Source organism: Podarcis muralis, chromosome 3, assembly GCF_964188315.1.
Source record: "Podarcis muralis chromosome 3, rPodMur119.hap1.1, whole genome shotgun sequence".
Lineage (NCBI taxonomy): Eukaryota > Metazoa > Chordata > Lepidosauria > Squamata > Lacertidae > Podarcis > Podarcis muralis.
Window position 1 is genome coordinate 70,797,332 of NC_135657.1, and position 14,989 is coordinate 70,812,320.

General features: G+C 39.7%; 2 protein-coding genes across 4 annotated transcripts in view; one reads left to right on the plus strand and one right to left on the minus strand.

The window, feature by feature from the left end:
* WASF1 (WASP family member 1) overlaps window positions 1-5,599 on the plus strand; it is a 43,272-nt gene extending 37,673 nt beyond the window's left edge. For all 3 annotated transcript variants that reach the window (XM_028723158.2, XM_028723160.2, XM_028723159.2), the window contains 3 exons: window positions 860-1,039; window positions 2,025-2,620; window positions 4,676-5,599. In XM_028723158.2, coding sequence (XP_028578991.1) covers window positions 860-1,039; window positions 2,025-2,620; window positions 4,676-4,833 — 934 coding nt within the window. In that variant the 3' untranslated portion in view covers window positions 4,834-5,599. The remainder of the gene's footprint in view (window positions 1-859; window positions 1,040-2,024; window positions 2,621-4,675) is intronic.
* Window positions 1-9,276, minus strand: part of CDC40 (cell division cycle 40) — an 86,766-nt gene extending 77,490 nt beyond the window's left edge. Inside the window, exon 1 of the mRNA XM_028723154.2 lies at window positions 9,196-9,276. Coding sequence (XP_028578987.2) covers window positions 9,196-9,261 — 66 coding nt within the window. The 5' untranslated portion in view covers window positions 9,262-9,276. The remainder of the gene's footprint in view (window positions 1-9,195) is intronic.
* Window positions 9,277-14,989: the final 5,713 nt, after the last annotated feature.

The following is a 14,989-nucleotide window of genomic DNA, read 5'->3' on the forward strand; positions in this document are numbered from 1 at the left end:
GAACTTAGAAAACTTGAGGCCATTGTTTGAACTTTCGGTATCATAGACAAAATGCTCTTGAGTTGGTGCTATCCATCACATCAAATTGTATTCTTCTCCTGACCTAGCAGCTTTTTTTCATTTATTGTCTGCATGGATTTTTGAGCTGCATAATCACCTAAGGCCTATTATGACAACACATTCCTACTATACCCATTTATATATTTGGATGTACACATGCTGTTTTTATGCTGGTTCTTCAGACAACCTCCTAACTACCAGCGGTTGCCACTCTCCTCTACACTGCTACTGCTGTTGTGATCCCTCCATTGTTCAGCTATTCCTCCTTCAGTGTCTAAGCCAGTGGTGTCCAAACTTTTTTCAAAGAGGGCCAGATTTGATGAGGTGAAGGGCCGTGGGGGCCAAGCAAAGTTGTTGACCTTTTTTAAGGATTGAAGTGGTTCAGGCTAGACTTTGGACATGCCTGGTCTAAGCCTTTGTCCTCCTTTTGCCTCTATGTTTCAGAGAACCAGAAATCCCCTTTATTTGCTCTCTGCAATTAGAAGAACTCAACCATTTACATTATTTACTGTTATTTGTATACTCTGTTAACAAACAAAGATTGTTACAGAGTAACGTAAGTAAAAAATATTCGCTAAATGCTTGCGAAGTGCTTCCTTTATACTTGGAGTGCTACCTTGTGTAACCTAGTTTGTCATGTTCTACTGATCATTTTGTACTGTTTCTGTCTTTGGTCTTAACCCCATACAAACTGCCAGAAGGACTGTCTTCATTCTTTTGAGGTTCTTGAAACCAATAGGGCTGTAAAAGGATGCAAAATTAGCATATGCAATTTGTAAGTGGATTTATTTCTTTTCAGACCTCAGGCATATGTGGAACACATGGATGGACCCTATTCTCTTTCTGCATTGCCATACAGCCAGATGACTGAATTGCTGAGTAGAGCAGAGGAACGTGTCTTAGTCAGGCCACATGAGCCACCCCCACCTCCACCAATGCATGGAGCAGGAGATGTGAAACCCATTCCACCCTGTGTCAGGTATGAAACACTTAAAATACTAATTCAGGACACCTTTTCATTAAACTGACAAAGCAGGGGAAAGATTGACACCACAGGTCTTGGCTATAGGCAAATCAACCTATCAAGGAACTAAAAGGCATGGAATGCTTGTGTGCCAAATACTTTGATATACTGTGCTATAATAAATACAGAACTTAACATTGAGATTTCAGTTTTGTTATATTATTACTGAAAGAAAACTTACATTTAAAAAAAACCCAAAAATCAGTTTTTCAAAGTGTCTTTTAAAGTACTATCTTGTTCGGTACAAAACACTCTAAAGTGTAAGTCTAAAAAACAGACTTCAAACACAACTTTATATGAGTTTTAGAGTGTTTTCCAGTGCAGGACACAGGCACTGATTTTCAAAAATAGGTAAGGAAAATATCCTGTTTCAGCTCACACAGTATTAGCCATGTGGGGACCTGGCTTGAGACATAGGCTTCAAGAAACGAACACATTCCAAAATCTAGTTGTAAATTTGTTAACATATTTAGAGATCAGTTTAATACTAGTTCCCAGTTCTAAAGTGCTTTCATACTATGCTTTAAATGCAGGTGTGGGGAACCCATAGCACTCCAGATGTTGTTGGGACTCCAATTCTCACCAGCTGTAACCACCTTGGCCAATGGTCAGGAATAATGGGAATTGCAGTCTAATACCATAAAGAGGGCCACAGATCCCTCACCCCTGCTTTAAGGGTATTTCAAGTTGGTTTCAGTCTAGCACTGGCCATATGACAGAATTTATGGAACATTCTCAAAAAGTGAAAGCGTAAATAATGCAGTGTTGTTGTTACATTGTTTGAGTAGTAAATGACTAAACTATGGTGCCCTTTAGCATACGTGCGCAAAAATATATCTGCAATAGCCTTATTACTGGAGTTTAATTGAAAGTTAAATATAAATGCCCTGTGGCCAGCTTTCACTCTTATAGTAATCACTTGGAGTGTTTTTCATTTCAGCTCTACCACAGGTTTGACTGAAAATCGTCCTCAGTCACCTGCTACTGGCAGAACACCAGTGTTTGTGAGTCCTACTCCTCCTCCACCTCCACCACCCCTTCCATCCGCCTTGTCAACTTCTTCATTAAGATCTGCAATGACTTCCACTCCACCACCTCCAGTGCCGCCGCCTCCACCCCCTCCAACAGCTGTTTTGCAAGCTCCAGCTGTGCCTCCGCCCCCAGCTCCTCTCCAGATTGCTCCTGGAGTGCTTCACCCTGCTCCTCCTCCAATTGCACCTCCTTTGGCACAACCCTCTCCTCCCGTCACCAGAGCGGCCCAAGTCTGTGAAGCCATTCCAGTTCCACAGGGCGAAATGCAAGGACTTCCTCCACCTCCTCCTCCTCCTCCATTGCCACCTCCTGGCATCCGACCCTCATCACCTGTTACAGCACTCTCCCACACTCCCACATCTGTTGCCCCTGGGGCTCACGTTCCAATAATGCCTCCATCACCACCTTCACAAGTCACTCCTGCTCCTGAACCCAAGCGTCACCCATCAACACTACCTGTCATCAGCGATGCCAGAAGTGTCCTTCTGGAAGCAATACGAAAAGGTATCTCTTCTGTTCATTGGTTAGCAGCGTTATTCGTTTAATGAATCAAATACTCTCTTAGCAGATTTAATGTTTTCAATTAAATTATTTCTGATGAGGATATTTTAAACGCTTCATTGGTTCTGCAAAATAGGCAGATTACCATATATAGATTCTTTTCTCATATGCACTTTACATATCCTTGGCTAAAGTGTAAAGGTGACATGTTAGAAGTTTAGAAAATTATGCATGGCCTGGGGAAAATAAATTGAGAAAAGTTTTTATCCTTCTGTCACAACACTAGAATTAATGGACACCCAGTGAAGCTGAATGTTGGAAGATTGAGGATAGATAAAAGAAAGTTCTTCATGCAGCACATAGCTAAACTGTGGAACTAAAGAGGATTAGACATAACATAGCCATGATGCCTATGTTTTGCCTTCACAGTTGGAGGTGATAAGGCCACAGGAGGGGAAAACCACAGGAGGGGAGAATGCTCTTGTGCTCAAATCCTGCTTGCGGATTTCCCACCAGCTTCTGGTTGGCCACTTTGAGAACAGGGTGTTGGACGAGATGGGCTCCTTAACATAATGGGCTCCTTAACATAAGAATGCAAAAGTGGCTTCATATAAATGTTAGCTGAAGAAGTGTTCACACAACAGAACAATTGGCCTACAGTTTTATGACCATGAGATTATAGCATTATTTAAATAATGTTTCTTTAAATTGAGCCAGAATGACTTTAAAACCCACAATTTATGTAATAAATAGAAAAACCAGGTTTTCCTTCTATTATCTGCAAATTGTTTAACCAGTCAAATACAGATAGATATTGTGCTGGTCATGTTACATCCTTCTGCCACCTAAAAACTATGATAATTTTCATGACGTCGGTCTTTTTACATTGTCAACTTTAGATAATTAGTAGCTTGAGAATGGTTTCAGAAAAGCTGTGTATTTTGTCAACTTAAATAAAGCAAAGCAGAAAGGGGGTGGGCATATAAGACAATCACCAAGTGGTATTCTGCTTTGTGTATATACTGCATATCCCAACGTTGGAAGGTCAGGCTTGCTTAACATTTGGAGAGCATGTGCTCTTAGACGTTGTTCTCCAGGATAATTTGAGAGAGACTAGTTTTATCTCCTGGGAGTCTTAGTCACCATATCAGAGGCTACAATTTTTATAGCAATTTAGCAGCAAACCTCGGAATATTTATTGAGGGAGTTGTTGACATTTCCCTTTGCTGTTAAATTACTCTGAAATAATAAAAGAAGCCATTATTCCATTTCTACTAGACTTTGCTGCAGTTTACTCTTCACGTGTGACTCTCTCCACGTGCAACTAACTATGCAGGCAGAATTTATTTTTTAATCAACTTTAAGGAGAAGTTGGAATTTTTTCATATGAGCAACTGTTGTTGATGAGTTTAGAACCCTAAAAAGGACAATGAAGAAGAAGAAAAAGGTATATAATATTTATTGTTGCTAATGCTTACTGGTAGGTTTAGCATCCATCAGCCTTCTATTTGAGCTGATTTCTAAAGCTACCAGGAAAAAACTTCATTGTCACTAAAGGACCATTGAATATTTAATACAAGCTACAGCAGAAGTTTGTTGTTGCTTTTTACAGTAAAAGCGTGATTGAAAAGAATATATGCCTCTCAAAAAGACATCTGCATTAGTAGCCAATTATAACTTCAACCTTTACTTTTTTTTAAAAAAAAAAAGTAGAAATAGCTTATGTTCAGGAGGAGAAACTGGAGTCTCATTGTGTGATAATGGCATTTTTATGCCTTATGATATATTTCCATACACTTATGTCCTTAGGAGAAGAATCAAAACAATTTTCTCTATGTTACATGAAATCCCCTCCCTGTATAAACCTATAGCCATATACAAACTAGTTTTTTGTGGAGATTTGCAAGATACTGGGGAACCCATAAATGCATGCACTATAAAAAGCTGTCTAAAACAATTGAGAATTTTTGACATTGCTTTGAACAAAGCAAGTTCATATTAGCATGTCTGATAAATATGGTGTACACAGTACTATTAATTCCCCCCATGTACTTTTAGGTATTCAGTTACGAAAAGTTGAAGAGCAACGTGAACAAGAAGCTAAACACGAGCGTGTTGAGAATGATGTTGCCACCATCTTGTCTCGTCGCATTGCTGTGGAATACAGTGATTCAGAAGATGACTCAGAGTTTGATGAAGTTGACTGGTTGGAGTAGAATGGATATATGCTACTAAACTGAATGCTGATGTCCATTGTGGTGCTTGTTCTTTAAAACTGTTTGGTCATTTCTAGTGTTTTTGTATTTTCTTTATATAATCCATGTTTTTCTACTTTTCAGTTCACAAAATGTTGGCACATCTTTGAAACTAAATGTTTTACAGTGATACAGCTCTTTTAAAAGAGTGTAATTTTGTTCCAGTAGACCACTAAGTATTAAGCATGGGCAGCTGTTGGTAGAGTAGCAGATTAAAATTTTCTGGCATATCTTTAACTGTGCACTTTGTGAATCTTAAGTTATGAAGGCAGAAGCTTCCAGGAGAGTTGTACGTAGTAATGAGCATTACTACACTGTTAACAGTTTAAAAACAGAGAAGGGTGTAATCCATCAAGTGCTGCAATTCCCAGGTACTTCATAGGGATTTGAGCAGGAGAAGAACTTGGGGGTTTGCACCCTAGTTATTACTGCCTTGATTAAATCTGTACATTACAAGGTACATGTAGTTCTAGCAGCACTGGACACACTGAAAGAAAAACAAATAATGATCTTTGGGGGTTTTATTGTTGTTTTTAATTAAAAATATGGCCTTATTTGAATGTTTTAAGATTTTCTTTACTGGTACCTATTGTGTGATACTATTTTGCCTGCTTGAGAGTTTGACCCTCCTCCCCCACCTTGTGAAATCTTCTGACTTAGCCATTCTATGTAACTTATGTAACTGTTAGAAATAACAGTTTGATTTAAATAAATGGTTTGTTTTAAATGTTTCTAGCTGTTGCTTTTTTCAGCACCGAGTCACTTTAAGAGCTTTACTATATAAGAAACAAAAACAACAGCAGACAACACCAATATTTGGCTGAATTTGTAGCCCTACTCAGAGGGAATTTATTGCCTTAAGTAAGTCAGGAACTACTTAGTATGAATCAACCAATCACACCAACCAAAATTAAAACAATTGCTTGTTTCTTAAATTAGCTGTGCTATGAAAACATTAGCTTCAGCTGAATTTACCCAATCCTCAAGTTCTTTATCTACAATTAATAATTGTTACCATTCACTGTTGGAAAACAAGGGTCATCACCTTAAAAAACAACCACCACCATGTATTTATATAAAAGCAAATACTGTTGCTTTTTGTCTATGTGGTATGTATCTGCAATTTTATTCCTTCCCAAACAGCTAAAATAACAAAAAGGGTCAAAACACCAATTTGATTTAGCTAAGTAATGAAGAACCTAAGGCACTGTTTAGTTTAACACGAAATAACCTAGCTTCTCAATTTTAACAGTCTGCGTAGGAAGGCAATGTGTAACTGACAGCTAGAGAACTCGTAGCTCTTACACTTTCCAAAGTAGGCTGATGATCATTAGCAGGTGGGAGGCTGTTTTATATTTCCTGCTCTGTACTACAGAGCAATCTATTCTGCCTCTCAAAAGAACCCATAAAGCAGCTTGATGGTAAATTCTGCCTTCAAAGAAATGTTTGTGTGCCAAGAAGTGCTGCCAGAAATAACTGTGATGAATCATGCATAATCTGTAATCTATATAAAGGAGGTTTTTTTTGTCTCCTGTTCTAATGAACAGATTAATTAGAACTAAACTAACAGCTATAAATGTTTTGTCTACAGATAAGCTTTCCAACCTTGACGAGGGAGATTCTCTGTAAGTAAGTGATGTTTTGCCAGAATTTGGATCAACTGAGAGATATGCCTACTACTTTCTGCCCAAAGCAAACCGTTGCCTGTGGCAGTCTCTTTACCTTGTTTCTCTGGGAAATGGGCTGACTGATTCATTTGCTATGGTTAGCAGCCATGTTTTTTGCATAGTGCTAGTCAGCCATTTCAGAGACACACCTGATAATTGCTACCTAGGTACTACCATTCACTTTCTGTGTACTTCATCCTTTTTCATTGGTGTTTTAAACAAGCAAAATTACTGCCATGGTTTTTTCAAATTCTGTGCAAAGAAAAGCTGAATTCTGGAAAACATACATAATTTTTTGCAAAGTGAACTATGTTTTCTGCACTTCTGTGTAAGAAGAAAATATTGATTTTGATACTGGCCACAGAAATCATTCTGAAACTCAATCCCCCCCCCCCCAAGACATTTGTCTAGTCTCAATAAATGTGGATATAGGCTTGAAAGTGTTCAGTTTGGAGAGACAGCTAAGCAGGACTTAGTTTTGCAAATAGTCTTTATCCTGATAAGACAGAGGTGCTACTGTGCCCGCAGATGGTGTTTGCACTCTCCCTGAAGGACCAGGTTTATCTTTTGCAGATGCTTATAGCTCTGGTCCTGTCAAGTAGCTCAAGTGGCATGGAGAGGTTCCTTTCAGCTAATGCTGGTGCACCTTCTCTTCAGCTGGAATAGCCTGGCCACAATCATTCATGCTCTGGTACATCTCAAATTACTGCAACCCATTTTACTTGTGTTTGTATTTTGACACTATGCTGAATATGACTAACAAATTGTCTAATCCAACAAGCTACCATACTCGCTGTCAGTATGGCATGAAGCAATACCATGAAGTTGCCAGTTCTCATCTCCTGTTGAAAACTGTTTGCTTCTACATGAGTCAGCAATAACCTTACACGGCTTCTGGAGACTGTGTTAATGAGATAGAAAGTGGGGCCATTGGTGGTCTTTCCAGAAAACAACACCCCAGCAGCCTTCCTGGAGGCTAATGCAATGCCTGATAGCATCATCTTGGTGCCACTCTGCCCCAGTTAACACTGTAGTGTTAAGTAGCCACGTGCTCAAGTTTTAACAGTATGACCAGTTGTGACACAGAAATATGCACCTCACAAGGTTATTGGCAGTGCTGGCAGTGACACCCACACAATGCTTCTTAGCAGTCAGTCTGATGGTGTGCAGATTTTTCTTCTACGCATAATCCCTACACATATGAATCCTGATCCATATGAGAATCCTCACATGGAAGTTTTTCTATGCAGATAATCCTGGCTATATTAGGACTATCACTATCATTATTATATTTACTTTTTCCCTGACAAGACTGAAGGCAGCTGACAGGTTTTTTTTAAAAAAAACCTAAACACTGATATAATTAAAACTATATACATATAAAATCTGTTTAAACATACAAATAATTATAATAAAAACAGCATGGCACCAGCCCCTTTGTTAAAAGTCCATTTCCAAAAACCTGGTAGAAGAAGAAGGTCTTCACCTGCCAACCAAAGGACAAGGAGGGAGCCAATCTAGCTTCTTGGGGAAGGGGGCAGTTCCAAAGTCAGGGGGCAGCCACCAAGAAGGCCCTGTTCTGTGTCCCCACCAAGTGGTGGGACTGAAAAGACCTCCCCTGAAGATCTCAAAACCTAGACAGGTTCGTATGAGGGAATATGGTCTTTCAGATATCTTGGACCTAAGCTGTATAGTATTTTATAGGTCAAAACTTTGAACTGTGCCCAGAAACAGACTGGTAGCCAGTGGAGCTGTTGTAGCAAGGAAATCGTATGCTCCCTACAATCAGCCCCAGTCAGCAACTTGGCTGCAGCTCTTTGAGTTTTTGAGTACTTTTCAAAGGCAACCCTATGTAGAGTATGTTACAGTATTCCAAATGTAATATAACAATACACTTCATGTATAATTCCTGCATCATGCTAATTTGGGTGAACTACTAAACATGAAGAAGAAAATGAAACATTACAACTCCTAAACAAGTATTGAGTGGGTAGGATTTTGAAACATAACGTGAGACAAACATTTCCCTGAATCCACATTATTTCAAGGTCTCTGTCCTCTCAGTGTACAGAGCAGATCATAGGATTTGTGGAGTCTGAATGAATGGTATTGTGTGCTCCATAGAGGAGACGGCTCTGTGCACCTCTGTGTGTTATGGTTCATTTCCCCCTCACCCTTCTCCCACCACAATACCCATTTCCTGTTTTCCAGTTCTACACTAAAATGCTGTACAGAAAATACTAGAATCCCCTTAGGAACCGTCTCAAAAATGATCATTGTTTGACATTTGCAAAACAGTGATACTATCATATAAAATGGGAGAGGAAAACAGTTTAAGGTTTGGTAGTTTTCAGTTAATTAGCATGTTGAAACTGGAGTTCAAGGGTCAATCATGGCATAAAGACAGGCACCTGACAGGACATTTGATTACGCTCCTTGTGTGTTTTGGTGAACACCATCACACTGCATATACATGGACATTACACAGGGCTCTGCATACAGAAAATCCCACACATAATCCTTGGCATCACCAGCAGTTTTGGGAGATACGGAGCCCCAGGAGAACTGCCACTAGCCAAACATGCAATATGGATTACATACAGAATGTATACAGGAGGTCGCATAAATATTATAAAGTGGGGCTTGCACAACTCACATATCTCAGTGTCTCAGGGTTCTTCTGAAGTTCCATAACAGTTTTCCTCTCATCATTTATTTTCATTCTATAGCAGCAGCTTCACAATCCCCACAGATGAAATTTGTAATTTTGATCCTTTATTGCGCTTTCGGAATCTGGGGGAATAAAATACTCTCTTTTACCTTTTGAAAAGAGGGTTTTAAGAATGATCATGTCATGTTGCTTTCTTCCCCAGTCTAATCCTCTATTTATAGAATCAAAGAATTGTAGAATTGGAAGGTGCCCAAGAGTCATCTAGTCTACCCCCCGGAATGCTCCTTGATTTACACCATGCTTGTAAGTAAGAAATAGAATGGTAGCCAATATAGTTTGCGCAAATGTTTGCATCAGCACAAAAATACAAAATCCTCTCAGTTCCATAGACTGGATGGATGGATGCAAATTCTGTAATTGCAGAATAGCTAAACTTTACACTGACCGATTACATTTTTCTGAAACGTTATTAAAAGGTTTATCATAAAATCATAGAGTTGGAAGAGAACCAGATATCATCTAGTCCAACCTCCTCAATGCTCAGTCCCCCATCCATTTTGAAACCAAACCAGACCCTGCTTAACTTTGCAAATGTGCTAGCAGTTTTATTGCTACACCAGCATCCCTTACAGATTGGGGGTTTCAATAAAGAGTTAACGTCTCATGGTCACCAGAGCTGCCTTTCTATCTCCTGACTTGCATTCTTGTGTTTATTGCCAATATAAGTTTTACTATGTACTTTTGGTAGCCTCTTATTCTTTAAAAAAGTTATATATATAACAATTGCATGCCAATCTTGAGCTGAAATGAATACTGCATGGAGTCCATGTCATAGATAGCTCTAGGGAAGAATGAGGGCCCTCTGCTGCTCAGCATGCCAACAGATTTTAAGCCCCAAATTGTGATGCGGCAAAATATTAGCTAGCTTATTATTTTTGGGAAAATAATATCTAAGCACCCACTCTGCTCTTGAGATTGTAATTTGTTTTAAAATGGTGTTGGTGGATGTTAATTCAATTTATATACGCCCTTTATCAAAGTTCCCAAGGCGGTGTAAAACATTAAAAACATAATAAAAAGCACAATAACAGACAGCATAACAATAAAATAAACATATTGACAGCAACAATATGTCTGCATAGTGTGTATATGTTAAAACCAGGACCAGCAGGATACAGCTGAGGTCGCATGATAAAGCAAAGTTGTCCGCAGTGCCTGTCTCTCTAAATTGTGTGTTGTGCCACACTCTCCACGGCAGCCATGTGATGTTATGCTGCACACCCCCTCCCCATAGCAGCTATTTTGTGACTGGAGCCCACAGAACTCTTTCAAAATTGTAAATGTGCTTACTAGTTCAAGATGGTTGGCAACCTTTGGCTTATGCTCTTGGAAGTAGTATTCAGCCACCATGATTAGTAGCCATTCATTGACTTATCCAGGACTTTGATCCCCAGGCAAGAAGAAGCTGGTCACCTGCAGTTGCTTAAGGGACCCTGCTTTCCATGGTGCTTGAGTCATCCTGCTGATGTTTCACTCACAGCTAATCTTTTTGTATCAAAAGCCTAATGGAGAAAGAAAAGACGTAGAATTTAGTAAAAGAGTCTGTGGAAATGGAAATGCACACCAACAGGTGGCAGCATCCCCCTGCTTTTCACAATCTGGAGCTCATTAAAGATTTCCAGAAGATCTTTGGAAGAGCTGCTTTTGTGACATTTTATCTACACAAATGCATACAAGAAGCATGCGCCCTCTTTTCCATGATCACACCTGAATATTTGGTAAAGGTTCAGTTCACTGCATCCACACGCTGGTGAGCAGAGAGGTGGATGACTGTCGCACGTGATGGTGCACACTCATCTCCACAGACGACATTTGTGAAACAGTGAATATAAGAGTAAGCAAGGCTGCTGCTCTCCCATTAGGCAAAGTCCGGCAACCACTTCAAGCAGCAGGTACTGGGCAGGGAGGGGGAGAGCAACAGCTCCCTGGTTGTGGCTCCTAAGGTGCCCTGCCCAGATCCCTGTGTCTGAAGACACAGCTATGTAGACTATATCACATGCCTTTGCCCCACACAGCTGCCTCAGGTGCTGTGGAAGACCCATTACCGGGGTGAATTAAGATTCAGCTTCTGTTTCTGGGCTGAAGTTGAGTGGTGGTGGGGAACACACATTATTCTTTGCAGCAGGCAGTGAAGTGTTCAGCCCTGTGTGTAAAGTTTATCAGTGATACAAGAATATTGCCATAAGAGAGTTGGGGTTGGGAAGGCAAAACTCCCCAAACATATAGAATGCAATCACAGAATAGGGCTTGTGAGCAAACATAGCAAACTTGGGGCAGAGGGGATTGGTAGAGGCGGGGAGGGGGGATGTGACCACTTTTCCACTGCAGAACTTCCCCTCTCAAAGTTGCTTTGCCAATATTTTAATCGGGCATATTTGCATCCTTGCACTCAGTTGTGGTGTACTAAGGAATTTTGTGGAAAAGTTTCCTGCCTAAGTATGCTTAAATTCACAGTTACTTTCATAGAATCATAGAATTGTAGAGTTAGAAGCGATCCCAGGGGTCATCTGGTCCAACCCCCTTCAGTGCAGGAAATTGCAACTAAAGCATCCCTGGCAGAAGGCCTCCAACCTCTGCATTAAAACCTGCAGTGAAGGAGAGTCCAGGGGGAGTCCATTCCATTCTTACTTCAGCAGTGCTCTCCAAAGGGCAGTTGCTTCTAAAAATAAAACACATTTACTGATGTTGATATAATGAAGAGCAGCCTGTCAAGGCCACATCTACATGTGAGCTTCAAACATGTGCTCAGGAAGCACAGTTGAGCCAGTGCAATACAAACTTTAACGGAGATGTACATCTAGTGAAGCTGTCTTTTCATGAAACAGGGAATAGTTTCCTGCACACAGCGGATGCAAAACCTGAAGCTCAATATCTCTTAAACCAGCCTTCATCAGCCTTATGCTCTTGAAATAGCTGTGTTGGCTGAGGTTGATGGGAAATGTAGTCCAAAACTTCTGAAGGGTACCAGGTTGGCAAAGACTGCCTTAAACTAACCTACCAAAAGCACTTGTGCAGTGGTAAAGTCACAAATGAAAGCAGTTCAGACAAAATGAAGTGGCCTATACAGACAGGAATGGAGTTTTAAGACTCATTTGATCTTTCAGTTATAATCATAACTAGCTGCTCCTTTATTTTTTCTTCTGCGAGCAGCTATGTCTGACTGTACCCTTCCCATCAAACACAGGGATTGCCTTCCTGTGGATAAATAAGGACAATTTTAAAAACTTGAGGAGAAAGGTATCCATCGGATAAGAGACCTTCTGCCTAAAGGTAAAGCAACCTCAAAGCATGATCTCCTAGAGAAATTGGATGATGCCCAGTTAACCTGGTTTCAATCTATTCAATTGTGCACATTCATTCTGTTGGGAGCCACTCAGAGTGGCTGGGGAAACCCAGCCAGATGGCCGGGTTATAAATAATAAATTATTATTATTACTACTATTATTTGCAAGATACTTGGAACACAAGGGGAATGGCTTTCATTCTCTTATGTCATTTGAGTCTCTATATAACACAGCAAAATATGGCATAAAAGGAGCTGCAACTTTAAATTATAGCATTCTTTTAGAACAATATGCAGGTGATACAGGAGGCCTCCAGACAGTGTGGGAAAGAGACTTGGGGATTCTAATTGCAGATAATAAATGGCAATCAATTTGGCACAACCCATCCCTATGTACAATCTCTGCTCGTTTGCAGGAGGCTTCTCTTAAAGTTGTATTTCGCTGGCACTGGACTCCACCATGTCTAGCCAAAATAAACACTACCATCTCTCGCCTATGCTGGAAAGGCTGCATAGTGATAGGCTCATATTTTCATGCATGGTGGAGTTGCACGTTGGTATACACCTTTTGGGGAAAGGTGTTCCAGATTATTTCCAAAATTACTCAGCAATCCCTTCCACCCAATTCAGCTCTTGCCTTGTTATCCTTAGGCTCAAATTTAAAAAAATAACCTTAAATGCAGAGACTTAATATTTTTTTCTATTATCAGCTAACAGAAATCCCCCTTGAAACCTGGGTAAATAATATTTGGAATGTGGCTCTATTGGAATGCCTTACTCGCCATAGAAGGGTAATTAAAGGCACTTCAAAGATAGACATTTTTTGCGAGACTTGGCTTCCATTATTTTCCTTTATAAATGAGACAGTATATACTTTCATTCCACCCACAACACAAGAATCTCTGTGGAGAAGATACCTGAATTGACAATGCATAAATAAATGTATTGCTTATGTACTGTGTACTGCATATGAAACTTAAGAATGTACCACTGGACAAGTTACTGTAGTTCTATGTTGTTCTTGTATTTACATGAAAATCAATAAAAAATATTTGAATTTAAAAAACCACACCCACAGGGATTGCCTTTCTAATTTTAAACACGTTAACCCCAGATTTTCATTTTATAAATGACAGCAAAGATGCTTTGCTGATTAAACTACTGCTGTCTACACAAATGCTGAGCTTGTGATAGCATCACATTCTTGTTCATCAACTGCTTTATTTTTATTTTTATTTAAGTGCCCAAAGTGGAACTTCATAAGTCAAATTCTTTCTAATTCAAAATTTTGACTATAATTAAAAAAAATCTCATTGCCAACACATGATTGTTCAAAACACATTCATTAACTTACTGTTCAGAGAAGAGTAAACACAGCCAGGAGAAATATCAACTGCACAGATTGTCTTACTTGGCAACTGGAGTAGTTTAGAATAATCTTTGCATGTCATGTGCCCTTGCATGTGTTGCTCTCACCAGCATCTCCTGCACAGCCAGACACCTTCTTACATCACAAGACAGTCTCAAGAATAAATAAACACTCAGAATTCAGGTTTATTTTGAAATAAGTCTTATTGAAATCAGTGGGGCCTACTTTTGAGCAAGCATAGCTAGTATTTATCAGGTTCCCTTACATCCTATGGCAGTTCACACATTTTCTTCCAGATCACACCTACGTCTTTTGCCAGATCACTTTTTACATACTGACTAACTAACTACAGTAATAAATTATTTTATGGGGCTATGAGCAAGGTATGTATGACAAAACCCTTTGGGTTGAAAACCCCTAACTCACACGTTACAGCAAACTAAGCAGTGGTGGCTGACCCAAGCCTTATTTAATTGATATCACAAACTACTGTAGAGCAATCATGACTGCTATGTAGTTTTTCAAAATGGGTATTCCCATATTTTAGTTCTGGCATTGCAAAAATCACAGAAGTGTGAATTTTGAAGGATAGTTATGCTTGTGTATTGTTTTGGGAACCAAATTCCTATGCCATCCCTACTAAAAATACAAATGCAAAATGGATAATAAAAACATAATCATGAAAAAGAAGAACACCCAGCAGGGCAATGAAAACACAAAAACCATTTCAAGTACACATACAGTACTTTGGTTTTTTTTACAGTTGTGGACAAGAATCGAGGCATTTGGGGTATAAGATGCAAGAGGGTTTCAGTAGTGAGACCCAGATGCCTTACTGTCTCTGTACCACCAACGCCACCACTACAGACGGTCATATTGCACCTCCTAGGGTTCAAGTGACACAAAGAGTGAGTATGGCCCAATACAAGCCACTTGGCCCTATAAAGCTACTGACTTTGGTCTGGTTCTTCAGCTTGACCTCTCCGCCTGGGCAAAGGAATTATGGAAAAATCTTCATTGTGAGGAGGGCGGCTGAGAAAAGGACTGAAGAACAAAAGGGAAGGTAG